The sequence below is a fragment of the Rhamphochromis longiceps genome, linkage group LG6 (assembly GCF_057381845.1).
Source record: "Rhamphochromis longiceps isolate RC_006_pf linkage group LG6, R_longiceps_female_GT1.1, whole genome shotgun sequence".
NCBI classification, from domain to species: domain Eukaryota; kingdom Metazoa; phylum Chordata; class Actinopteri; order Cichliformes; family Cichlidae; genus Rhamphochromis; species Rhamphochromis longiceps.
In genome coordinates, this window is record NC_140562.1 from 4,903,739 (window position 1) to 4,929,404 (window position 25,666).

General features: G+C 41.2%; 1 protein-coding gene across 1 annotated transcript in view; it reads right to left on the minus strand.

Annotated features, from left to right (window-relative positions):
* The window catches only part of tenm3 (teneurin transmembrane protein 3), a 179,457-nt gene that overhangs the window by 118,017 nt on the left and 35,774 nt on the right, over window positions 1–25,666 (minus strand). Inside the window, exon 3 of the mRNA XM_085409014.1 lies at window positions 4,077–4,344. Within this exon, the coding sequence (XP_085265140.1) occupies window positions 4,077–4,344 (268 nt within the window). The remainder of the gene's footprint in view (window positions 1–4,076; window positions 4,345–25,666) is intronic.

The window sequence follows — 25,666 nt, forward strand, 5'->3', positions numbered from 1 at the left end:
TCCTAATTTAATGTCTAAAAGCACTTGGAAAAGGCAGAATCCCATGTCAAATTAGCACAACAAACTGTATTGTCATTGCTGGAAATAACCGTATTTTTATGAGGAAGTTATTTTCTGATATTTTACGGTAGTATTTTGGCGCCCCAGCTGCTGGAATATTACCGTTTTTTTAAGATGTTTTTTTAACAGTGTATAACTGCTATTCAACTCAACATTCGGCAAGTGGAATACGTCATCTTCTTCTCCTGCAGTCAGGATCGTGTGAACAACACGAGAGGCTAACTTCATGCCAGTTGTAGGAGTTGCCATCAAGGGTGGGATTTATCAAAAATATGCTCCGTTCCCCCTGCTGTTCTTCTTAGGCCAGATCACTAACAGGACTGGCTGCAGATGGGGTGATGGAGCAGCTGTAGCTCAGGAGGTAGAGCAGGTCATCTACCAATCATAAGGTTTGATGGTTTGATCCTGGCTGCTCCAGTCAGCATGCCAAATATCCTTGGGCACAATACCAAAGTTGCTCTCCGGTGCTTTCGACTTGAGTATGAACATGTGTGAAAGCTAGACAGAAGAAATGAAAACTGCCTCTATGAGCGGGTAAATGAGGCATGTTGCACTGTGAGTGCTCCTGGAGAGTCCTTTGAAGGTAGCTCGCCTCATGTGTTACGTTCAGCTTTGCATCCTGTGTTGTGTTAATTAGTCCCACACCGTGAAAAAAAAATACTAAAAACAGTAATATTCCAGCAGCTGGGGCACCAAAATAATGCCAGAAAATAACAGAAAATAACTTTCCCATGAAAACACAGTTATTTTCAGCAATGACAATACAGTTTGTTGCCCTAATTTTACATGGGATTCTGCCTTTTTCAAGTGCTGTTAATCATTAAATTAGGAACATTTTAATGTGATTAAACAATGAAATTACCTATAAACAAGGTCAGTGAATGCGGCAATATGAATAATAATACTTAAAGGTACAGAAATATGCAGTTAACAGTTGGTTTAAATAATAATGGATTGAATTCATAAAGCACTTTATGAGACCCTCAAAGCGCTTTATAATTCGCCTCTGGCCATCACCTGTAGGTGGAAGGTGAAGTGTCTTGCCCAAGGACACAACGACCGAGAGTGTCCGAGCCAGGGCTCGAACCGGCAACCTTTTGATTACAAAGTGAACTGCCAACTCTTGAGCCACAATCGCTCTAAATATCAATAATAATAATAATTATTTAATGTAAAAAAAGTTTATATGAATCATTTTATATAGTTTTCCATAGCATTACATTTGAATTTAACAGTTCAATCTTTCAAATAACGGACAGATATTTGTGAAATTAAGTCACATTTGTGAATTATTTTAACAATCTAAATATGCTCATGTACAGACAGATACATTTAAAAAACAAGGAAATTATGTTTTATTACATTTACAGTGATTTTACGTTAATTTACATTTGAAATGTAAAATCAGTCTGTTTATGTGAATTTAATGATGTTCTAGAAGAACAGTACAAAACTGTAAAATACACAGTGAAATACTTTTATATTACAGGTTTTTACAGTGCAGTTGTGTTCCTTCCTTGTGTATGTAAGCCCTTTGTATCGTTCCCTCCAGTGTTGCGTTCTCCCTCCACACTGTGTGTCCCCCAGCCTGCCTGTTTAGTTTATTTCGTATTAGTAGTTAGTGCCGGTTTTCCAGGTGTTCAACAATAAAGCCATTTCTTTGAGTTTACCTGTTGCCTGCTGGAGGCTGTATTTTGGTCCTCCGTTCCTGCCAGACACACACAGCCCATGACACTGTATGCCATAAGTGAACAACACATTGATTCACAGATTTACACAACTGTGATGGTTTGCTTAGGGGGGGTATTAAAGGGCTTAATGAGTAGACTTTTAGCTCTGGGGTGCCAGCCAGGTTTCTCTCCTGGGATATGACATTGACTAAATTAAATTAATTACATTAAATAATTACAATACAAACCACATAATGCAGGATGTTTGCCTGGACCACAGCAGTCAGTTCGACCTGCTTCCTTTCTGATGTTTCCCATCCTTTGAGTCCTGTGAGCAGAACTCTAACTGGCTGGCTCCAGGCAGGGTGTGGGTGGCTGTAGCTCAGGAGGTAGAGCAGGTCAACCGGGCCTCAAACCGGGCCTCAAACGGCCTCTGAGCTTTTCACAGACTGTCTCTTGTATTTCTCCTGGTCTCCGACAGCCTTCCAACATTATCCAGCTCTCCTTTCTCTCTCATATCCTCTATCAACACACAAGCCTTATTCCAGGCTCAAGAGCTTTCTCCTGAACTCTGTCCACTCTCAGCCTTATCGCGAGCTCTCTTCTCTCTCCTGACCTTTGCCAGCCTTTATTGCAGGTGTCTGCCTATATTCTGTGCCTTTGGTAATGCTGCATTAGTGTGGTTTATACTCTATAGAGACGCTGTCCCTTTCCTGTCATGGTAAGATTGCTCTTATTCTTTTTTCCCCATCACCGCTGAGATTCTGTTCTGCTATAGTGGGTCATCAGAGTCTAATTGCCAAATAGCTTTACTTTCATTGCTCTAGTCCAATCATTGTCCTGCTTACCTTCTCCAAGCTAATCAGCCTCCTTCTGCTACGAGTGGCATTGAGTTTTTACCCAGGCAGTAACGGGAACACTAAACAGTCAAAGCACATGTGGACGTCACTGCTTCAGGTTCATTCTTTGTCCATACACGTGGATGAATGCTTGGTCTTCACATGCACACACATGCACATGCCTATAAACATACAGCCAGATACAGGCACAAAGCTAAAACACTTGGAGCATCTCTTTCTCATCAGTGCATCACTTTCTTTTTCACTATTTTTAAGAAGTGCAAATTGGACAAAGGAAGAGGAAACGATGGAGGGAGCAGACACATTTGTTTTGTGAGTACAGGGTCAAAGCTAACGTTGCACCCATAAATTTTGTATGTATGCATGTGGAAGGCAAGGCAACAATGGCTCTTTATATGGCTGCTAAAAAAAATGTTACTCCCTACTGAAGAAAACAGAGACTTTCTAAATAAAATCAGCGAGAGGGAGAAGTACAGACTGGTCCAGGATTCAAGGGTCAAAATAACCAATCAAAGTTGTGTCGCTGCTGAGAGGAAACAAAGTGACTTTGGGATGTTCTTAAACACTTTGAAATGCCAAATGTGTTTCAAAGTGTCTGAAAACTAAACGGACTTTAACAAAGAAGCTGATGTGCTGCACAGACTCTCAGTCTGCCTAAAGAAAGCAGAACATGAGCGAACGGTTGACAGTTAAGTGATTTCAGGAAGCTTTACATTCAGAAGACTAGCATGTGTTCATGGCGAGCATGCTTCAGCCTTACTGTGGTGTACTAGCGAGAGCTGAGATAAGTGACACTAACAGACTGAATGAAGTGATTAGGAAGGCTGCTCTGTGATTGGCTGCAAACTGGACACTTTTGAAGCTGCGGTGAAGAGGAGGTCACTGAACAAAGTGTTGTGTATTACAGACGACCTGGACTAACCTCTGCAGCACTGACAGACAGGCAGTGAAGCACTTTCTGTAGCAGAACGATTGTGCTCCACTCTCACAACGACACCACATACATGGGATAAACTATTTCTTATCCTAGCTTAATTAAGTCTTTAGACAAATAATAATAATAATTATGTTGTTGTTCTTTTTTTTATTTTGTTTGTTTCTAAAATGAATTCTGCAGAGTGTTGTTGCTTTCATCCATCCGTTTTCTTCACCGTCTTCAGTTCGAGGTTATGAGTAGGGCCTGTCCCAGCTGCTGTAAGGTGAGAGGCAGGGTAACCCCAGGATGGGGCGCCGGTCTATTGTAGCTACGTATAGATTGCTATTTTTCCTCCCACAGTGTTTTTCTGTTATTCTAGCTACCTTTTGATTTTCGGGGGACTCGTTCAGGATGTAGAGATAAAACATTCTGTTTAAGGACGTCGCAGCACACTGGGAAAGCCTGATGAGGCGTCACACAGTTGGGTTACACTGTGATAATGCTGAGAGACTACAGGTCAAGTGTGGAACAAAGACAGGTGAAGTAAGACGGCTGAAAAAGACAGTTTACCTTGTTTCCAGAGGTACATTGCTACCAAGCACCCAGCTGTCTTGCAGCGGGACGCTCTCGGGGGGCGTGGTCTGCAGCTCTGCTGGTGATTGGCCGGCCACAGGGGCCGGGCTTCCAGTAGGAGGGGTTAGATGCCTTGTGGAGTTCAGGGATTGGCCAGTGTGATGTGTGGCGCTCAGGGCTTGGCTAAGAGCTGTTACTGAGGGTTGTTGGCGATGAGGCGGTGGTACCGGAGGAAGGCTGGAGTTGTGATGATTGGACGGTTGCTCTGTCAACAACAGAAGAGAGAACAACTCATCTTTACACACGTGTAAATCAGTGGCACTAACATTGTTGTCTTTTTAGCTGACTGGAAGTTTCCTTTCCCCGAGGACTGCTGTCGTTATAATCCCTGTAAATCAAACGGATACATTTAGATCATATTTCACGTCACAGTCTCACCAAACAGTCTCTCATCCGAAGAAATCCGTCCTTAACGAGAGAAAATAATGTTAGCCACAGCCCGTTTTTAAGCAAACAAAGCAAGAACTGGCAAAAAAGCCAGCGCTTCTTAACCTAAGACAGTCGGTCCGTCTAAAGAAGGTCAGAATTCAAAATGTGATGTTATTATTATACAATGTCTGGATGATTGATATAAAGGCAAATTTCTCAGATGATGCGGTTAAGGTTGATGAAGAGTTATAATGTCGATTTTTTTAATATCACTGGATGTGAGTGCAGCGTCAGTGAGAAGTGTAACTGAACACTCGGCTAGAATGAATACAGCTCAGTGACTGGCCTTCACAAAGCTCTGCTCCGATTCTGTAAAAATATTTGCTCAAAGCTGACCCGGGTTCAACTTTTCCTCACTGTTTTTGTCCCTTTGCTTTTCAACTCCCCTTTCCGTCCTCAGGGTACCGAGAAGGAAATGAATGGCAGTCTTGGAATTTGATTTGCATAAAGAGCATCAGATCTCCATTTCCCAGCCCTGCTGTTATTCTTTCTCTGCTGCACTCAGCGAGGAAAACAGAAAGCAAAGAGAGAAGCGAGGGATACGTGCAGGAGCAGCTCTTCCTCTCGCTGCTTCGTGTTCTGTTTGCCATCATAATAACTGTTCCAGTTATGCAGACTTTACAGGCTGAACGCTGAAAACCACATATGAAAAGTCTGAGTTTCATTATGACTATTTAGGCCTCAAGACTATTATTTGTAATTAATGCACCTCCTACAAACCCATACATTTAAAGACAATGTGCAAATATTACTGTGTGTGTGATGGGCAGGGCTAGTTTCCAGTTCTGCACACAAAAACTGTCTCGGCTTTTGTGTGACACGATCAATAGACTGTTTAATGTGTTTAATGGCAGATTCTGGGATTTGCTTTTGCCAATCATTTCTTTGTACAACTCCAAATTCATGTCTAATACATCATATTCATAATAACAATAATCACTTTTGTGTAACATGTAACACAAAGACGAAAAACCAGCATCATTACTCAAAACGCATTAAACTCAATATTAATCAGTGCGTCTAAAAGACTCCACATAAATCACCAAGCAGGCCTGTGTTTCACCACCAAGTCAGCAACATCCAATCAGAATACTGCACATCTCAGTCAGTACTCCCACTTTTTAGTTAAATATTGTCACAGCTGAAAATAACATTTTGGAGCGTGAGGCCAGTTTAGACCCTGTGATGAGACGCTCGTGCACTTTCACTGTAGCACCCCTAAAGAACTCATTAGTGGGCAATAACAAAATAAAGTAGCATCAGCAATACCAACGTGTTTTAGTATTATTCTCTGACATTGTCGTCTAATTATATAATAGCCCAGCGTTTCTGTTGGAGAGGGTACAGGTTAACAAAAACAGGTTTAAGCGCCCAGTGCACACGTACAAGTAAAGAAGATCAAAATGCTATTCCACAACACAAGGTTTTGCTCATTGTGTGCAAAGTGTTAGCTAATGTAATGAAATGTAACCAACGGCCAGCAGCAGTCTATGTTGTCTATAGTTGCTAGTGCTGTCAGCGTTAATCTGGTTAAAATGACGTTAATGCCATAACCGCATTAACGCAGCAAATCTCCGTTAGCGAGTTAACGCGGATCACCCCGTGCGAGGGCTGCAACACGTTAGTGCCGTGCAGTTGTAAACCCTGTTTATGTTTACCTTTGGTTTTATTTAACTTTCACCTTTTTGTTTTACATTTCTGTTCCCATCATTTAACACTGTCCTTGTTGTTTTGTGTTGTAATGTGACCTTGCACGTTTTGAAAGGTGCCAAGTAATAAAATGTATTATTATTAGTATGTTGTGAAAGGTAATCCATACCCTGCTCTTATGATAACTTCAGTTTTTTTATGTTGTTTGTTTAGTTGAATATCACATGTCTGTGTGTGACTTCAGTGCAGGAGGACAGAGAGCTGATAGTGAGTCAGGTGGGAAAACATCAACTGTTGACTCAGGTATGACAATTAAAGTGTGCACCAGGTTGAACTGGGGTTTGCAAAAGGGAAAACGGTATGTTTGCAAGTAGCATATTCCAATGATCTGCTAAACACTGTGTGCAAGACACTGTGACTGGAACACAGTTCACACAGTCCAGACAGACTAACCAAGGATACGATATCTGCACTTCCTACTCCCACTCCACGAGCTGATTGCGCATGTGCAGAAACCTTTCATCCTTTATGATAAGATGATTTCAGACCAGTGTGCATGTCAAGCTGACCCTGGCTCTGCTTTCACTGCTTTGATCAGTTATGGCCTGTACTGTGTGTAGCATTACCCAGTAAACAGGCTTCAGTAATTTAACATCATAACAGGCGAGTTTCCTCCCAACTTTCATGAACTTTCATGTGAGATGTAGAGAAGATGACTTTGTGAAAAAGTTGTTCACTGCTTTAGTCTATTAGGAAGTAAGTGAAGTTTATTTATATCGTGTCTTTTACAGATACAACATTCATAAAGTGCTGAACAACAATTCAGACATGATATCAACAAAGAACCAAACAAAAAAACAAACACATACATAACAAAAGAATAACAAGGCCTGATTAAAACAGAAAAGTTGTTAATTTTTTGTTTTTTAAAGAGTCCACAGAGTTACGCGGCGCTGGAGCGGTAAACTGTCCCAGAGCTAGAGACTACAGACTGAAACGCTCGGTCCCCTCGAGTCTGGACTCTTGTCTGAACAGCTAATAGGTTTTGAGTTTGTGAGTGGATACAGCGAGCGGCAGTGTGTTTAACAAGAAGTTGAGACAAATAGTCTGCAGCGCGTCCATTTAATGCTCTGTATGCAAGTGTGAAATCTTAAAACGAGTTCTAAAATCAATGGAGAGCCAAAGTAAAAACAAGAGTAACACAGCGGTAATGTGAGCTGTGTCTGGGTGCAGCAGTTTGTGCTGCTTGGAGGAATAACAGAGGTGATTTCTTTAAGCCAGTAAAAAGGGCAATACAATAATCTAAACAAAATGATACAAACACAAGAACAATTTTGTCCATTTCAGAGGAGGAGACTACGGATCGCAATTTGGTAATGTTCCTGAAATGAAATGTGAGATCGAGTTTATATGTGAAAGTTCAATAAGGACTCAAACATTACGCTGCGATTGCGAACACTAGTCAGCAAGAAGAAGCAATCAGTTGACTTGTGTGCATATCAGGAGGAGCAATAACCGTGGCTTCAGTCTCAGAGTTTAAAACAATTGTTGGAGAGCTGGTCACTAATCCCACATACAGAGTCAGCCAGGGCAGACAGCCTGTGCAGCTGGCGAGGCCTAAAAGACAAGTAGAACTGAATGTCATACATAAAAATACTAAGAAATGCACCTAACACCTAAAAACAGAATAACAATCGACCCAGGATGGACCCTGAGGAACCCCACAGCAGTGTCTGCTCACCCTAACAAGGATGTCCTCCTAGATGAACTGGAGGGAAACCAGTTAAGTGATCCCAGCCATAACCTTATTCTGGTCAACAGTATCAAAGGCACTGAGGTCAAGCAACATGAGCACAGAGCATCAATTTCCTGCATCAGATGCCATTAAAAGATCATTATAGAGCTTTAAAGGAGCAGTTTCAGTGGAGTGCTGCTTTTAAAAAGCAAAGGACAGAAATTTGTAGTGTGCGTAATAAAGTTGTCCAAATTGATTTTCGGCAACTTTTTCTGATAATTTGCTAATGAATGGTAACTTTGAATTAGGCTGGTAATTGCAAGCAAAGCTGCTATAATGGAATTACCTCAGCGGAGCACAACGTTGCCTCAGCGAGCAGTTAGTGATGGAGAACAGTAAAGGACCAATGCTTGTGAGACATCCAAACAGGAAGGAAGGAGGTCAGATCTCTAAATGGGTGATGAAGGTTTCATCTTAACGATTACAATAAGTCATTCAGTGTATCTGGAATGACTTACGATCAACCTGATCCATAATAGGAAGACGATATTACGCAGGGACTAAACTGGACCGAGTGCAAAGTCCTCACATTGTAATAAAACAAGGAAGACTGGAAATTCTTAGTCACAGTACCAGTATTGGAATAATTGTGATTTTGACCTGAAAAGAAACTGTCACGAACACACGGCAGACCCGTCCACACATTCATGCTTTTCAGCATCTTTATTCTTACTCTCTGGTTGCTGTTTACAGCCGGGGTGGTCAACTCCAGTCCTCGAGAGCTACCGTTTGATTCAGCTGTGTTGGAGCGCATCTAAAAGCTGCAGGACAGTAGCTCTCGAGGCCTGGAGTTGGACACCCCTGGTTTACACTGTCATGACTGCAGCTTTGCAGTTCGCAGCCACTCATATACACCAACAACAACATTATTCAGGACCCAGCACAGACATTAAGCTGGCGAGGCATGGCTGCAGATGCCATGTAGGTGCATCCGCCTCCCCTGCAGCAGCATCGCAGACCACACCCCGCCACAGGAACCAACACATTTCAACTTTTGGATATCGACAGGAATTACCCATCTTACGTATCATCTCAATACTGACTTCAGGACAAGGATATGTAACAGTACTTTCCATAAGAGCAACAGTCCAACATTACTTCACTTCTTTAGTACAAACTATTACAGAGAATCCACTACACTTATAGAAAATGTTTAAGTTGGGACTAGTTCTTTCAGATATTTCCTCAAATTGCACTGAAAGCACAAGAGACACTGCAAATCCATCCAAAATAAACTGTAAACAAGTTATTATAGTCGTCTCCACCCTAACCACCATCTCTCTGGCTGCTGGGAGGCATCTGTAACTCTATAAGTGAATGCAAATATTCATGAAATATCAATGACAAAGGTAAGAAACAACTCCTAATAGCTTTAACTGTTACTAAGAAAGTAATCCTCAAGAACTGGAAATAAAGAAATAGAATCAATTAAGGAATGGATGGAAAAATGAAAGTGATGAACATTTTCTCAGATTATGTTTTGTGCTACAGTGCTACAGTACTAGAGTACTACAGTGCTACAGTACTACAGTGCTACAGTGCTACAGTACTACAGTGCTACAGTACTACAGTGCTACAGTACTACGGTGCTACAGTGCTACAGTACTAGAGTACTAGAGTACTACAGTGCTACAGTACTACAGTGCTACAGTGCTACAGTACTACAGTGCTACAGTACTACAGTGCTACAGTACTACGGTGCTACAGTGCTACAGTACTACAGTACTACAGTGCTACAGTACTACAGTGCTACAGTGCTACAGTACTAGAGTACTACAGTACTACAGTGCTACAGTGCTACAGTGCTACAGTACTAGAGTACTACAGTACTACAGTGCTACAGTACTACAGTACTACAGTCTACAGTACTACAGTGCTACAGTGCTACAGTACTACAGTGCTACAGAACTACAGTACTACAGTACTAGAGTACTACAGTACTACAGTGCTACAGTGCTACAGTACTAGAGTACTACAGTACTACAGTACTAGAGTGCTACAGTGCTACAGTACTAGAGTACTACAGTGCTACATTACTACAGTACTACAGTACTACAGTGCTACAGTCTACAGTACTACAGTGCTACATTACTACAGTACTACAGTACTACAGTACTACAGTCTACAGTACTACAGTGCTACAGTGCTACAGTACTACAGTGCTACAGTACTACAGTACTACAGTACTACAGTCTACAGTGCTACAGTGCTACAGTACTAGAGTACTACAGTGCTACAGTACTACAGTGCTACAGTGCTACAGTACTACAGTACTACAGTGCTACAGTACTACAGTGCTACAGTCTACAGTACTACAGTGCTACAGTGCTACAGTGCTACAGTGCTACATTACTACAGTACTACAGTACTACAGTACTACAGTCTACAGTACTACAGTGCTACAGTGCTACAGTACTACAGTGCTACAGTACTACAGTACTACAGTACTACAGTCTACAGTGCTACAGTGCTACAGTACTAGAGTACTACAGTGCTACAGTACTACAGTGCTACAGTGCTACAGTACTACAGTACTACAGTGCTACAGTACTACAGTGCTACAGTCTACAGTACTACAGTACTACAGTGCTACAGTGCTACAGTGCTACAGTGCTACAGTACTAGAGTACTACAGTACTACAGTGCTACAGTACTACAGTACTACAGTCTACAGTACTACAGTGCTACAGTGCTACAGTACTACAGTGCTACAGAACTACAGTACTACAGTACTAGAGTACTACAGTACTACAGTGCTACAGTGCTACAGTACTAGAGTACTACAGTACTACAGTACTACAGTGCTACATTACTACAGTACTACAGTACTACAGTGCTACAGTCTACAGTCTACAGTACTACAGTGCTACAGTGCTACAGTACTACAGTACTACAGTGCTACATTACTACAGTACTACAGTACTACAGTCTACAGTACTACAGTGCTACAGTGCTACAGTACTACAGTGCTACAGTACTACAGTACTACAGTACTACAGTACTACAGTGCTACAGTGCTACAGTACTACAGTGCTACAGAACTACAGTGCTACAGTACTACAGTGCTACAGTCTACAGTACTACAGTACTACAGTGCTACAGTACTACAGTGCTACAGTGCTACAGTACTACAGTGCTACAGAACTACAGTACTACAGTACTAGAGTACTACAGTACTACAGTGCTACAGTGCTACAGTACTAGAGTACTACAGTACTAGAGTGCTACAGTGCTACAGTACTAGAGTACTACAGTACTACAGTACTACAGTGCTACAGTGCTACAGTACTAGAGTACTACAGTACTACAGTGCTACAGTACTACAGTGCTACAGTGCTACAGTGCTATAGTACTACAGTACTACAGTGCTACAGTACTAGAGTACTACAGTACTACAGTACTAGAGTACTACAGTACTACAGTGCTACAGTACTACAGTGCTACAGTACTAGAGTACTACAGTACTACAGTGCTACAGTGCTACATTACTACAGTGCTACATTACTACAGTACTACAGTACTACAGTGCTACAGTGCTACAGTACTACAGTGCTACAGTGCTACAGTGCTACAGTACTACAGTACTAGAGTACTACAGTACTACAGTGCTACAGTGCTACAGTACTACAGTGCTACAGTACTACAGTGCTACAGTGCTACAGTACTACAGTGCTACAGTGCTACAGTACTAGAGTACTACAGTACTACAGTGCTACAGTACTACAGTGCTACAGTACTACAGTACTACAGTCTACAGTACTACAGTGCTACAGTACTACAGTGCTACAGAACTACAGTACTACAGTACTAGAGTACTACAGTACTACAGTGCTACAGTACTAGAGTACTACAGTACTACAGTGCTACAGTGCTACAGTACTAGAGTACTACAGTACTACAGTGCTACAGTACTACAGTACTACAGTGCTACAGTGCTACAGTACTAGAGTACTACAGTACTACAGTACTACAGTGCTACAGTGCTACAGTACTACAGTGCTACAGTACTACAGTACTACAGTGCTACAGTGCTACAGTACTAGAGTACTACAGTACTACAGTGCTACAGTGCTACAGTACTACAGTGCTTCAGTACTACAGTGCTACAGTACTACAGTGCTACAGTACTACAGTGCTACAGTGCTACAGTACTAGAGTACTACAGTACTACAGTACTACAGTGCTACAGTACTACAGTGCTACAGTGCTACAGTGCTACAGTACTACAGTGCTACAGTGCTACAGTACTACAGTACTACAGTACTACAGTGCTACAGTGCTACAGTACTAGAGTACTACAGTGCTACAGTACTACAGTGCTACAGTGCTACAGTACTACAGTGCTACAGTACTACAGTGCTACAGTGCTACATTATGTTTACTATTAACACTCTCTACATTCTTATCACTGCCATTGTTTTAACTGTAACCGTTACCACATACAAACACTACTATTCTATTCAAACCCATTTACATCTAACAAGGTACAGCGACTTGTCCACTTTGTCTTCCAACTAGTTCTGTTTCATAATGCTTTGGTTCATTATACATGAAAATCAGACAGGATCACCTGTGCTTAGCCAGAGGGGCAGTGGAGTGTCATAAAACAATTTTCCATGGGCAGGGTTGTGGATCAGCTGTGGATAAGTTATTTTAGCAATGAGCTGGCCCAACAAGCTTTCAAGCACTCTTTTATAAACTAGCTGCCTTCTCAGAGTGTGGGAGTACTCTTAAAAGTTCATGAATTCAGCGTAGACAGACTGAGGACATCAGTAGAGAGACCAAAGAGATCAGTGGAGTGGAAAGCAATAGATGCGTGGAAGGGTTCATTTTCTCAACACATCATAGACTAGAAGAGCACTACATAAGAACATATCAATTCTACCATATAACTGAGTGTTCAGTTCATTTCACTGCTTTTAAACATAGCGCCAAATCACAACAACAGTCACCTCAAAGCATGTTATACTGTAAAGATGCTACAACAATACAGAAAAAAGCTCAACAATCAGATGACCCCCTATGAGGTTCACTTTGGCCACAGTGGGAAGAAAAACTCTCTTTAAAAGGAAGAAACCTGCTGCAGAACCAGGCTCAGGCAGGGGCGGCCATCTGTCACGACGTTATCGGTGAGGGGACAAAGACGAACGGTACGCTGTGGAATCGAATCTAACAGTAGAGATAGTATCTGTCTCCTGAATCCAAACTGGGAGCTGGTTCCACAGACGAGAAAACTGAAGGCTCTGCCTCCCATTCTACTTATATGAATTCTGTCAGACACTGTATTTCTATAAGAGCAATTATAAGTGTAAAATTCACCCATTATGCTAATGGGCCAATTTATCAGTCCTCCTAAATGCCAACTGAGAAAAGATTAGAGCCAGGCAAGAACATCCAGCAGTTTGCAGCATAACCTACTTAAACTAATATAACGATGCATGTGCTTCACTTCTCTGCATAGTGTACAGATGCCCTTATATGTTACCATATTTTCACGACCATAAGGCGCACTTAAAAGTCTTAGATTTTCTTCAAAAAGTACGGCGCGCCCTATAGCGCAGTGCGCCCTGTGTGTTGTAAGGAGGACGTAGTAGAGAACACCATGAGAACGCTAAAGGGTGAAGTGTGGGCGCAACCCTGAAAATGGCAACGAGACACGCTTATGAAGCACAGTTTAAACTGAAGGCCATCAGCTACGCGGAGGAACATGGAAATCGAGCAGCGGCGAGAGAATTTAAGATTAACGAATCGATGGTTCGCAAATGGAGGAAGCTGGAAAACAAGCTCCGGCAGGTCAAGAAAACGCAGCTGAGTTTCCGCGGACATAAGGCGAGGTGGCCCGAGTTGGAGGAAAGACTCGAGCGGTGGATCATCGAGCAAAGAACGAGCGGGAGAAGCGTTTCGACGGTCACCATTCGGCTAAAAGCAGTTTCACTTTCACTTTTTATGAAACGGTGCCATTTTTCCATCCGGACCAGGACTACGGTAGCGCAGCAACTTCCAGCGGATTATAAGGAAAAGCTGGCCATCTTCCGCTCCTACTGCAGCAAACACATCGGCGACAAAAACATCCAGCCCAGCCACATCACAAACATGGACGAGGTCCCGCTCACTTTTGACATCCCGGTGAGTCACACTGTGGAGAAGAAGGGGACCAGCACGGTAGCGATACGCACAACGGGGCACGAAAAGTCTTCTTTCACTGTTGTGCTTGGCTGCCATGCTAATGGACAGAAACTGCCGCCTATGGTGATTTTTAAGAGAAAGACTTTGCCTAAAGAGAAGTTTCCAGCAGAAATCATCATTAAGGCAAATGAAAAGGGCTGGATGGATGAGGAAATGATGAAAGAGTGGCTGAGGGAGGTGTATGTAAGGAGACCAGGTGGTTTTTTCCACGCATCACCATCGCTGTTGATCTGTGACTCTATGCGTGCCCATCTCACAGCCGATGTGAAAAAAAACTTGTGAAGCAAATGAACTGTGAGCTTGCTGTCATTCCGGGAGGCCTGACAAAGGAACTCCAACCGCTGGACATCGGTGTGAACCGCCCGTTCAAAGTAAGGCTGCGAGCGGCCTGGGAGCGATGGATGACCGATGGGGACCACAGTTTCACCAAGAGTGGAAGGCAGCGCCGGGCGAGTTACGCCACAATTTGCGAAAGGATTGTAGATGCTTGGGCTAACATGTGTGCTGGCACTGTTGTTCGAGCTTTCGCAAAAGCCGGCATCATTTCCGAGGAGCCGCACGGCACGGAAAGTGACTCTGACAGTGAAGAAAGTGAACCTGGCATGTTTGATGGAGATTTAGCGCAGCTGTTCAATTCAGACACAGAGGATGAGGACTTCGATGGGTTTGATTGATGATAAAAATGTGAGTACCAAACTTTGTTTTGCTCCTGCTTTATTTTTAAATATGCACACTTGTATGCTTGTGTGTTGTTGATGATGACGATTACTGGTAATAAAAATGTGAGTAAGGTACCGAACTCAGGTTTGCTCCCGCTTTATTTTTAAATACGCATACGGTACTTGTATGCGCCCTATGGTCCAGTGCGCCTTATGTGTGTGTTAAATACAGTAATGGCACACATAACTGAGACTGCGCCTTTTAGTACAGTGCGTCTTATGGTCGTGAAAATACGGTAATCATTTCTGGGACACAGTTATATGTGACCACTTGTTATACAAGTCTGATTGCCAGCCTATCCAAATACTCCCACAAACATACTGCATAGCAACAATGTATCTATAGCGTGTTGATGTGGACTGTGATATTTAAAAATGAAATATTTATACTGAATCATTAACACACGTCTGCTTTCATACGGCAACGGCTACACACTCTCATGTCACATTCATGCATGTTGTCTAAACTAACTGTTACTTGTTTTGCTTTCATTGACACATATTGCAATACCATTAGCAGAATCATTACAAATCGTTCCTGTAGTTAACCTCATAAACATAACTAAGCACTAACGCCCATCTCCTCTGGTGAAAAAGACTTCTCTCTGTTGTGGATATGTGGATGAGTAAATGCACACTGTGAGTCAAAAGACTGTAAAACCTGCTGACAGCTTAACAAACATTTAAGAAAAAATTATTTTTCTAACAATCAAGCTTTATGGAGAAAAGAGGATTACCAGAAATACTTTATATATCCCAGTGGAATAAAGATTAGCCCAAAATTATATAATTATCTATCTGCGTCCATGGGTGTTCAACCTTTGATGGCAGGCAAAAATGTGTATTTTGCTCTATATTGTAGCTGCATGAATATATCTAAACACAGGATATGTTACTTCAAATACACCAAATTAATCCTTGTTGCAAAAGGAAAAAAGCCCACACCAGACTGGAGTCAGTCGGTTCTGCTAATGTGAGTGTTGTTACTACATCAGCAGCACCCCCCCCCCACCACCACCACCTCCTCATGCCCGGAAGGAGGAAGAAATTGTAATAATAATATATGAGGAAGAGCAATGATGAAGGTCTCTCAGTCAGGCTGCTGCTTTAGAAAATTAATTTCAATTTCAACAGCAACACAATTTGACAAAACAGTCATCAGGGTAAAACATCATTTTTCAGAGCCTTACTTTCTGATTCATTTGGAGGAAATCATAACCACTCATTCATCTACGCATCTTCTTCTCTATTTATCTGGTTATGGTAGGTACTTCCAGGAGGTCAGCTGACCTGAGAGAGTGACAGGGTGTGTGGGGACGAAGACGCGGTGAGGCGGGGCAAGAGTGTGAAAGCATTTCAAAACAAATACAATCATTTTAAAAAGAGCTCTAAAAGACCCGGGTGGTCCAGGATGAAGGTTGTAGTAGGCTGGTAGGTCAGTAATAACAGGTTTAAATAAACATCAATTCACATCAGTTGTCTTTGTGCAAAGCTACTTCACAACCACAGCTGCTTAAAGCCTCTTTATATTCTAGGGACAGAAGCACGATATTAGAAAGAATACCCTATCCATTAGACGACCACGTATGAGCGCTTGGTGACAGAACCGGGCTCAGGAAGGTGCGTCCATGCGTCGTGAGCGGTCGGGTGTAAGGAGAACGAGAAAAGACACAAGGCACACGAGAGAGAGGGACAGCGTTTAACACTGAATAATGGTTAAATGCAACAGTGTTGTATAAACACAGAGTGAAACAGGTGAGTGAAGAACTGCAGTGAAGAGCAGCCTCAGCTGACTGCAGCATAATGGATGGTTCATGGCCACCTGATCAACTATAAGCTTTTATCTAACAGAAACGTTTTCAACTCAGTCTTAGAGGTAGACGAAGGCTCCCAAATCCAAACTGGGAAGCTCTGCCTCTCTTTCAACTTATAAAGCTAGCTGCAACTTAAAGCAAAGAGGTCTATTAGGACGATATAGTACTGTGATGTCTGTGAGGAATGACGGGGCCAGACTATTCCAGATGTTGTAAGTGAGGAGAGGATCAAATTCAGTCCTGGAGTTCACTAGAAGCCAGTGAAGACAAGCGAACATGGGAGAAATATGATCTCTCTTTCTAGTTCTGCCTGAACTCCTGCTCCAGCATTCTGGAACAACTGAGGCCTTTAAATCAAACAAGCTAAGCTTGGTGGTGCATTCTGTCATTGTTTATATAAAGTTGAACACGAAGATAAAAAGGAGGTTACAGAAAGAACAGGAGGTGACACGGGAAGTCAATTAAAAGTTTCAGAAGCCACAACAATAGTTGGCTGAGGTGGACTGAGAACAACACAGACAGGAAGACAGATAGAAAGAGAGAATGCAGAGAGGGCACCAGAGTTAAGACTTGTTTCTTCAAGCGTGAAAACTCATTCCACCTCTGGACTCCCAGCAAGGAGAGGGAACTGACGTAGGCCTCTTTTCCTAACCATGGTTAGCTTTTGTGGGGCATGTAGACGGAGAGTGTCCCTCTTTGCTCACTGAAGGCAGCTTCGGCCTCAGCAGTTCAACCTGAGCGCCCACAAAACCAAACAAAAGCCCACAGAAACATTTGCTTTGTCAGAAAGACCAGCTTAGGAAATTCTAAATGAGAGGTTACAGTCACAGAAGCCAGAGGAACAGAGGCTTTAATTTGGACATATTGTCACGAACAAGAATGGGGGGGGAAAAAAAGCTTAATGGCATTTTAATATAGACAGGAAATGAGCTAAACACCAAAGGCCCACTCGAAACTGAACAAGATCAGCTGATTAATTGACGAAATCACATGCTGATTTATTTCATTTTTCCTTTTGTTTCTTTTGGCACGTTGCTCTGCCTCAACTGCACTGCAGCTCTATTGTGATAGGTGAGGCTGCGCACGCACTGATAAACTCTGTTTTTGGCATGTTTCTACTGCATGCATGTAAGTGTGGTTTCAGGATATTTTCAGGATTATTTATTGTGCTGTACATAATTTGTGCAGTGTGAAATCTGTGCATGTTAATATTAGAGATTTTAAGAATAGTAGATTTGTATGAGCTACGTGTATGTGTTATCCTTATCACCCTTCTGTTGTGATAGTGAAGATGAGTATTTCCAAACTTAAGGGCATAATAACTCAAATGTGTTTGTGTTTGGCTTCGGTATTTAGTTATACACCAGCACAGTGACACTGTGGTTAGCACTGTTGCCTCACAGCAAGAAAGTCCTGAGTTCAATTCCACTGTCAGGCCTCTCTGTGTGGACTTTGCATAGACTCTTTTAACTTTCAAACCATCGATATGTAAATGCACTTGAGTATTTTTCTTATAACTGCCTGATAAAAATTGTTTTATTTTTACTTAAATGACGATTTGTTCCTGTCAATCACTTTTTATTTTGCACGTATCTGAAGTGACCATATTCAGCGCAGCACCTTTTGTCATTTACAAATAATACTCATTTCTGTATAAATTCATTTGGAATTAAAGACAGCAGTAGAGTGCATACAAAAGAAGGACAAATGTGTAGTGACTTTGGACTGGGATTCTTTTTGGAGTCTTCTTGTTACAGTTTCGTCCACTATTGTTGTTTTATTAAATGAAGAAGTGGCCACATTTGGATGAAAGGCTAGACTGCAAAGTTCTCAGCAAGTGCCAGCTGGTTGCGTTCACTGCATACCCAGCAGCTGGTATGAAAGGAGAAACTTCACGGGCTCTAAACTTGCTTTTTTAGTGTTTCCAGTCCTGGAGACGTCTGCTTCCTCACACAGTACCCGAAACAAAACGGGACAGTGTAGCCGAGAAAACACAGACTGGGACTAGAGGCTGGAGCAAAAGGTTTTGCTGTTAAAACAGTGTTTATAGAATTCTAATGAGCTATGACTGTCGTTATTGTTAAGCACAGTCTGAACTCTGTATATACACACACTTATTTAAATGTTTGAATAAGTGGTGCTAAAGGATGTAAAGTATCTTTTAGTTTATCAGGGCAAAGGCCTACGTAATTAACAGCAATCGGTGATTTCTCCCAGCATGAAAGGGATTTGTTTGGAAACACTCACTGGATCGACCAATACCCAGAAGTCCAAGGAACTCAGTGAAGATTGAAGAAGGAGAATTATAGATTTACACCAGCTGGGAAGGTCATTTCTAAACAACTGCAGATTCCTGGATCATCAGTTACCTGGCTGTGTCACCAGTTTGCCGAGGTCTGGAAGAAGACCTGTACTGTCACCCTCATGTTAGAAGAAAATGCTTAGGAATGAACCAGGAACCACCCATGTTGAAGCGTGTCATGAACACCGTCACGTCCACGGTGAAGCACATTTTACATTTGAACTGAGAGGGCGCTGAATGTTACATTCGTGCCAAAGCAACAGGGGGCAATATCACCCTAACCATAAAGCAACATCAGAGCTGAAGTGCACACCTTTGACACCGAAACACACGACCTCAGTTTTCCTCGTCTGCATATAAACGCAGAAACTGAGCTTTCGAAACTCTTTACCTGGTAGGAGTTTCTTGAAAAGCTATGATTACCAGCACACCTATGCATGTTTGGATTTATCCTCGTGCCTGTGATGCGTCTATACATACATACTATGTATAAATGTGAGGACACAGAAGGATACGACGTCGACAAACGAGTGAAATAACTTGCAAAGGCAACCTCGGTGGCTTAGAGGAGCACAGTCTCCCTCAAATTTGCATATTGGGGGAATTCGTGGCTTCTAAGTCAACAAGTCATCCATGTCATATATCCCTAAAAATTCACATTTTAATGATAAATTGTTAACACTGGAAGATTCCCCCATCTCTTCTGAACAAAACGGTGTAAGAATGACCGCTCTAGCCCCTACGGTTAGGAAATTATGGTCATTTGTTTGAGGGGAGTCCTCACTATGAGAAATAGGCTGCAATAATCCTGTGCCTCTCTCTGCTGCGTGTGTAAAAAGATGCACCTGTTTTGGCGGGAAAAAGTACACAGGCTCTCTGATTGGTGGATTCAAATTCAGCAGCTCCCAGGCTGACCTAGAAACTTACTTCTCTCTCCCTGTGCATTTTTATGCTGATTTTTTTCATTTAACAAGTATATTTGAGGGACCCTCAGCATGTTCAGCATTTTTTCAGCTGTCCATTTTGCTTTTCCAATTTTTCTGTTTAACTTATTACTATTGTGCTAAATCATACTGTTTCTGCTATTTCATAAGATTTGTGCTTAATATAGTATTTCTGCTTTTAATAGGATTTGTGCTTAATATAGTATTTCTGCTTTTTATAGGATTTGTGCTTAATATAGTATTTCTGCTTTTTATAGAATTTGTGCTTAATATAGTATTTCTGCTTTTTATATGATTTGTGCTTAATATGGTATTTCTGCTAAATTATAGTATTTCTGCTTTTTATAGTATTTGTGCTAAAACATAGTATTTCTACTAAATGTAGTATTTATGCTTAATCATACTATTTCTATATATTTCTGCCAGGTCCCCAGGCAGCCAATCCTCTGTGAGGACTGAGACATTCAAATTTTCAAATCAGGGCCTGCACGGTTTCCCAGCCAATCATATATGTGTCCTGAGGCATTCAAATTTGCATATTGGGGAATTCGTGGCTTCTAAGTCAACAAGTCATCCATGTCATATATCTCTAAAAATTCATATTTTAATGATAAATTGTCAACACTTGAAGATTCCCCCATCTCTTCTGAACAAAACGGTGTAAGAATGACCGTTCTAGCCCCTACGGTTAGGAAATTATGGTCATTTGTTTGTGGGGAGTCGTCACTATGAGAAATAGGCTGCAATAATCCTGTGCCTCTCTGTGCTGCGTGTGTAAACAGAAGCACCCGTTTTGGTGGGGAAAAGTGCACAGCCTCTCTGATTGGTGGATTCAAATTCAGCAGCTCCCAGGCTGACCTAGAAACTTACTTCTCTCTCCCTGTGTGTGTGTGTGTGTGTGTCTGTGTGTGACAGGGAGAGAGAGAGAGAGAGAGAGAGAGAGAAAGCCTTTTAATGGGATGATCTCATTGTAAGATTCAAATTCAATATATTTAGACTGGGTGACTGAATTTGATCTTGTGTGTGTGTCTCTCTGTGCATGTGTGTTTCCTTATGTGTAGATATTTGTGATTGTGTGGCTGTTATAGATTTTTTTGCTGATTTTTTCATTTAACTAGTATATTTGAGGGACCCTCAGCATGTTCAGCATTTTTTCAGCTGTCCATTTTGCTTTTCCGATTTTTCTGTTTAACTTATTACTATTGTGCTAAATCATACTATTTCTGCTATTTTATAGGATTTGTGCTTAATACAGTATTTCTGCTTTTTATAAGATTTGTGCTTAATATAGTATTTCTACTAAATGTAGTATTTATGCTTAATCATATTATTTCTGCTTTTCATAGTATTTGTGCTTAATATAGTATTTCTGCCAAATGTAGTATTTGTGCTTAATATAGTATTTCTGCTTTTCATAGTATTTGTGCTTAATATAGTATTTCTACTAAATGTAGTATTTGTGCTTAATCATACCATTTCTGCTTTTTATAGGATTTGTGCTTAATATAGTATTTCTGCTAAATTATAGTATTTCTGCCAAATTATAATATTTGTGCTAAAACATAGTCTTAATTTAAAATTACAATATTCATAGTTCATCACAGTGTCTCTGGTAAATCACAATATTTCTGCTCTGTTGTACTATTTTTCTAAATCATAGTGTTTCTGTAATGTTTAAGTATTTTTGGCTAAATATATTCTTTCTGTTATCTTATACTATTTCTCCTAAATTCTTGTATTTTTGAGAAGTTATCATGTTTCTGGTCAGTTACAATATTTCCGCTAAGTTCTGCTCTGCTATTGTATTTCTGCCAAGTATTATGTTTCCTCTAAGATATTGCAGTTCTGCTAAGTTATTCCATTTTAGCAAAGTTCCTTTGCTTCTGCAAAGTTTTTACAATTTCTGCAACTTTTCAGCTTTTTCAGCTACTTTTTGCATACAGCTTCAGCTTTAAATCATCCACACTGCATTTTCGCAGGAAATGCAAATTTTTCTAGTTTTAATTAAGTTTAAAAATTTTATTTAATGTAAAATTATATTTTGTTTTAATTTACTTTCAAATTCTTCAGTTGCTGAAGGGGCTGCATAGTTTTCATATTGCATAGTTCAGAATAGCTGTAATTGTACCAGATGGTTGCATTCAGTTAAGTTGGACTAGACTGTAATACAAACCGTTCAGTTTGTCAACAATAAAACTGACTGACATGAGAGAAAGACTGAGTGTGAGACTTTGTTATTAGATAAAATGAATATTGATAAAGTTTACCTTTATGTACAGAATCTGAATATCGCAAAATATTTTTAAAAATTGCAATAATATCGTATCGTGCGTTAAGTATTGTGATAATATCGTATCGTGGGATGTATGGTGATTCCCACCTCTAGTCTGTGACCACTCGTCTTTGCAGACCTCATTTCAGCATGAGAGCCTTTTTCACCTGGTGCTGAGCTTCATTTCATTTTCTTGGTTTCAGTCCACAAATTTGCAAAGCAACGCTTTATTTACATTTTATAAAGCATCAACTTTTTTATGACTAGGGTTGTACATGTGTTCAGCTTGACTCTCTCCATCCGTCTTTATTCACTTATCCAGTTCAGACAGATTGCCAGTCTGTTGCAGGGCTAACACAGACAACCATTCACACCCACATTCCCACCTACAGACAAGTAGGATCGCAGGTTAACTAACTCCACTAGCTGCCCTTTATTTATAAGAGAGCATTTCCAATAAGTCCTGTAAGAAGCCAGAAAACAGCAGAGCAAGGAGAGACAAGGGTGAAGATGAATCAGAAAGAAACGCCATGAATTACAATCTGAGTTAAATCCTCAAAACAAAATGTTGCAGTACGTCATTTCATAGTCTGGATAGTGCACTTGCGTGACACACTCTTTCTTTCAGCTCTCTATCTTATGACTCTCTTCCACTTTATCTCTTTGTCTCCCTCTCTCTGTCTTCTTTTCTCTTTGTGTGGAGCCTGCTACAACAGTTTGATTTACTTAAGTGGCTCCATTCTACCATCAGCCTCAGACAAGGATTCTGTGTGTGTGCGTGTGTGTGTGTGTGTGTGTGTGCATGTGCGTGCGTGTGTGTGTGTGTGCGCGCGGTTTAAACCCCAGCCACCAGCTACTAGTCTGAGGTTCATTAGCCTGATCAATCATTCAGTCTCGTCTCTTCTCAAATATTTTCTCTCTCTCTATTTTTCTCTGTTTAAATCTAACATTCATTCTTATGTCAAAAAAGTTTTCTGCTGTTGTCCCTGCTTTTCTTCATCCCTTCTTTCCGCTGGCATCATCGATTAGGTCTGGTGTTGAGAAGTATTTCGTGCCCTCTCCTTTCTCCATCTCTTTCTTTCAGTGGCTCATTGATTGTTTCTGGTGTTGAGGAGAATTGCCTATTTGGTCCTCAAGTAAAAAGCACTAAGTGTTATTCACGTTCCTCCCCAGCCTTGGTCTGACCTCCCTTTTGCTTTCAGTGTAGACGCTGTCGATAAGATTTGGAGTCATCCCATCATTTGCGGACAAACTTTCCATTTTCTATGTTGCTTTTTCCTGTCTGAGGAGATTTAGGCCGGCTGGTGAAGAACGCTTGTCTGTTGCCCTCTGATGCCAAAATCCCAGCGTGTGGAAGAATGATGAGCTGTTAAGTTGCCTTAAAACAAATGGCACTCATTTTTAAACTGGTTTCTCTCCTTTTAAAAATGACATTTGAAATGGAGCCCGGTGAAGTGGACACACAGTGTGTTCTTTCTATGTTCTTCACATTGTAAAGATAAGATAAGATAAGCCTTCATTAGTCCCACATGTTCTGTTCTTCTAAGGATGATTGTCAGTGTTTTCAGTTGTTATTGGGATTTTTGATAGTATCAAACTTTAAGTTATTATTCTCACTCCCGAGCTGTAACATATCCGAGGCGTTCCTGAGGAACGTGAAAGGTGACCTTCCACGTTCTTATGCTAGCGCCGGGTTATGGATGAAATCCAGTAGAATGAGGCTCCCGTGGTAAAACACTTTCCAGCCACGTACTCCAGCCCTGACCCTAACCTTAACCAGCATTTTAATGCCGTTAGACAACGCGATTGAAGTAAAACAAACGCACATGTGTAGATTCATTCCAAACGGTTCTCATGTTTCCTCATGTTTCCGATCTCGTAATTTAAGGACGTGTCGGGTGCACGGAAGTGTAATATATCAACGATTTGTCACCTAGTGTAAAATGTTACGCTTTGGGAGTGAGAACGTGTTGGTAACAGAATTCTATTTGGAACGATTTATTTTTTGTGTGAAGACTTTGAAGTCGAGTGTCTGGCTGCATTGTTGCACCACAGAAACAAAAGTATGGGCCTAATCTTTGAAGTCAGTGCTTTCAATCCACTTGCTGCAGGTGCATAAAATCACACAGCAAGTCTGCCTTTACAGAAAGAATGGATTGTTCTATGCTGTAATGGGACCCCGTTGCAACAAGTCAGGTCATGAAATTTCCTCCTTCCCAGACATTCCACAATCAACTTAGTTGGAAAGGAAACAGTAAAGTACATAAGATTCATCAATGCAATTAAAACAATTTGAAATTAAAAACATTTACATGTCACAGGTACAGTTGGTTCAATCATTCAGGGCTTCTGGAGTGATGAATCTAAATCTGAAGTTGTTGTCAACATGTATGGAGGAGGTCCGCAGAGAGTCTACAGGCACCTATAAAATACAGTGGAAGCTGTCATTGTTTCAGGCTACGTCTCAGCCAGTTGGGGAGTTTGGCAAAACACTGAATGCCATCAGATTTGGAGCCACCGTGCAACACGGAAACATGGAAAGTGTCATATTGCAGGTTCACTGTTCAGCATGAAAATGATCACAAATACACTGATATGGATAGCTGATAGAAAATCACTCACTGCAACATTATCAGTTAGACTGGCCTCCTACGAGCCCAGGCCCCAACCTTATTGAAGGATTAAGTTGGGATCCACTGGACAGGCAATGAAAACAAAAGCTGGAAAACTTTGGGATGCCCTTCAAAAAGCCTGGAAAATTCAGTTCAATTCAGTTTTATTTATGTAGCAAACGTTCGTAACAACAGTTCCCTGAAAGCTCAATAAAATTGTCCGAACGATGCTTTCGCCTGTTCTAGTGTGTTTCCATGTAGGGTTTTACATGTTAAAGCACTGCACCTCTTTCCCATTTTCCTAACCAAATATAAAGACAGGTGGGGGCTGATATGTAATGTAAAATGAGTAAAACAAAGCTTGTCTTTAAAAATGTAAATGTATGATATTTATGGGCCCGGCGTAGCTTTCAACTTTTTGAATTTTTCGCTGAGGCAGACTGGCCGGCTTTCTAAACTGAACAGGTGTTATTTCCCACTCTTTATGATGCTTCAGTATTTGACTGACATCCAACACAAATATTTTTCAATGCTCTCTCCAGCTTCTTTCTGTTGCAAGGGAAGGTTAAAGAAATAAAAGGCTGGCTTCCACATTAGTGCATATCTGTGTCTGTGTGTGCAAGAAAATATCAGCTAAAGACCAAATAAAGAAATAAGCACATACTTTGTTAAAAGGAGAAGTGGAGATAGTAATATCTTAAGACGTTTTACTGAGTATGGATTAATTAGCTTGGACCTCATCTACACTGGTAAAGGAGGAGCACACAGACCTGCAGTCATTACACGAGCCTACGTCGTGCTGTT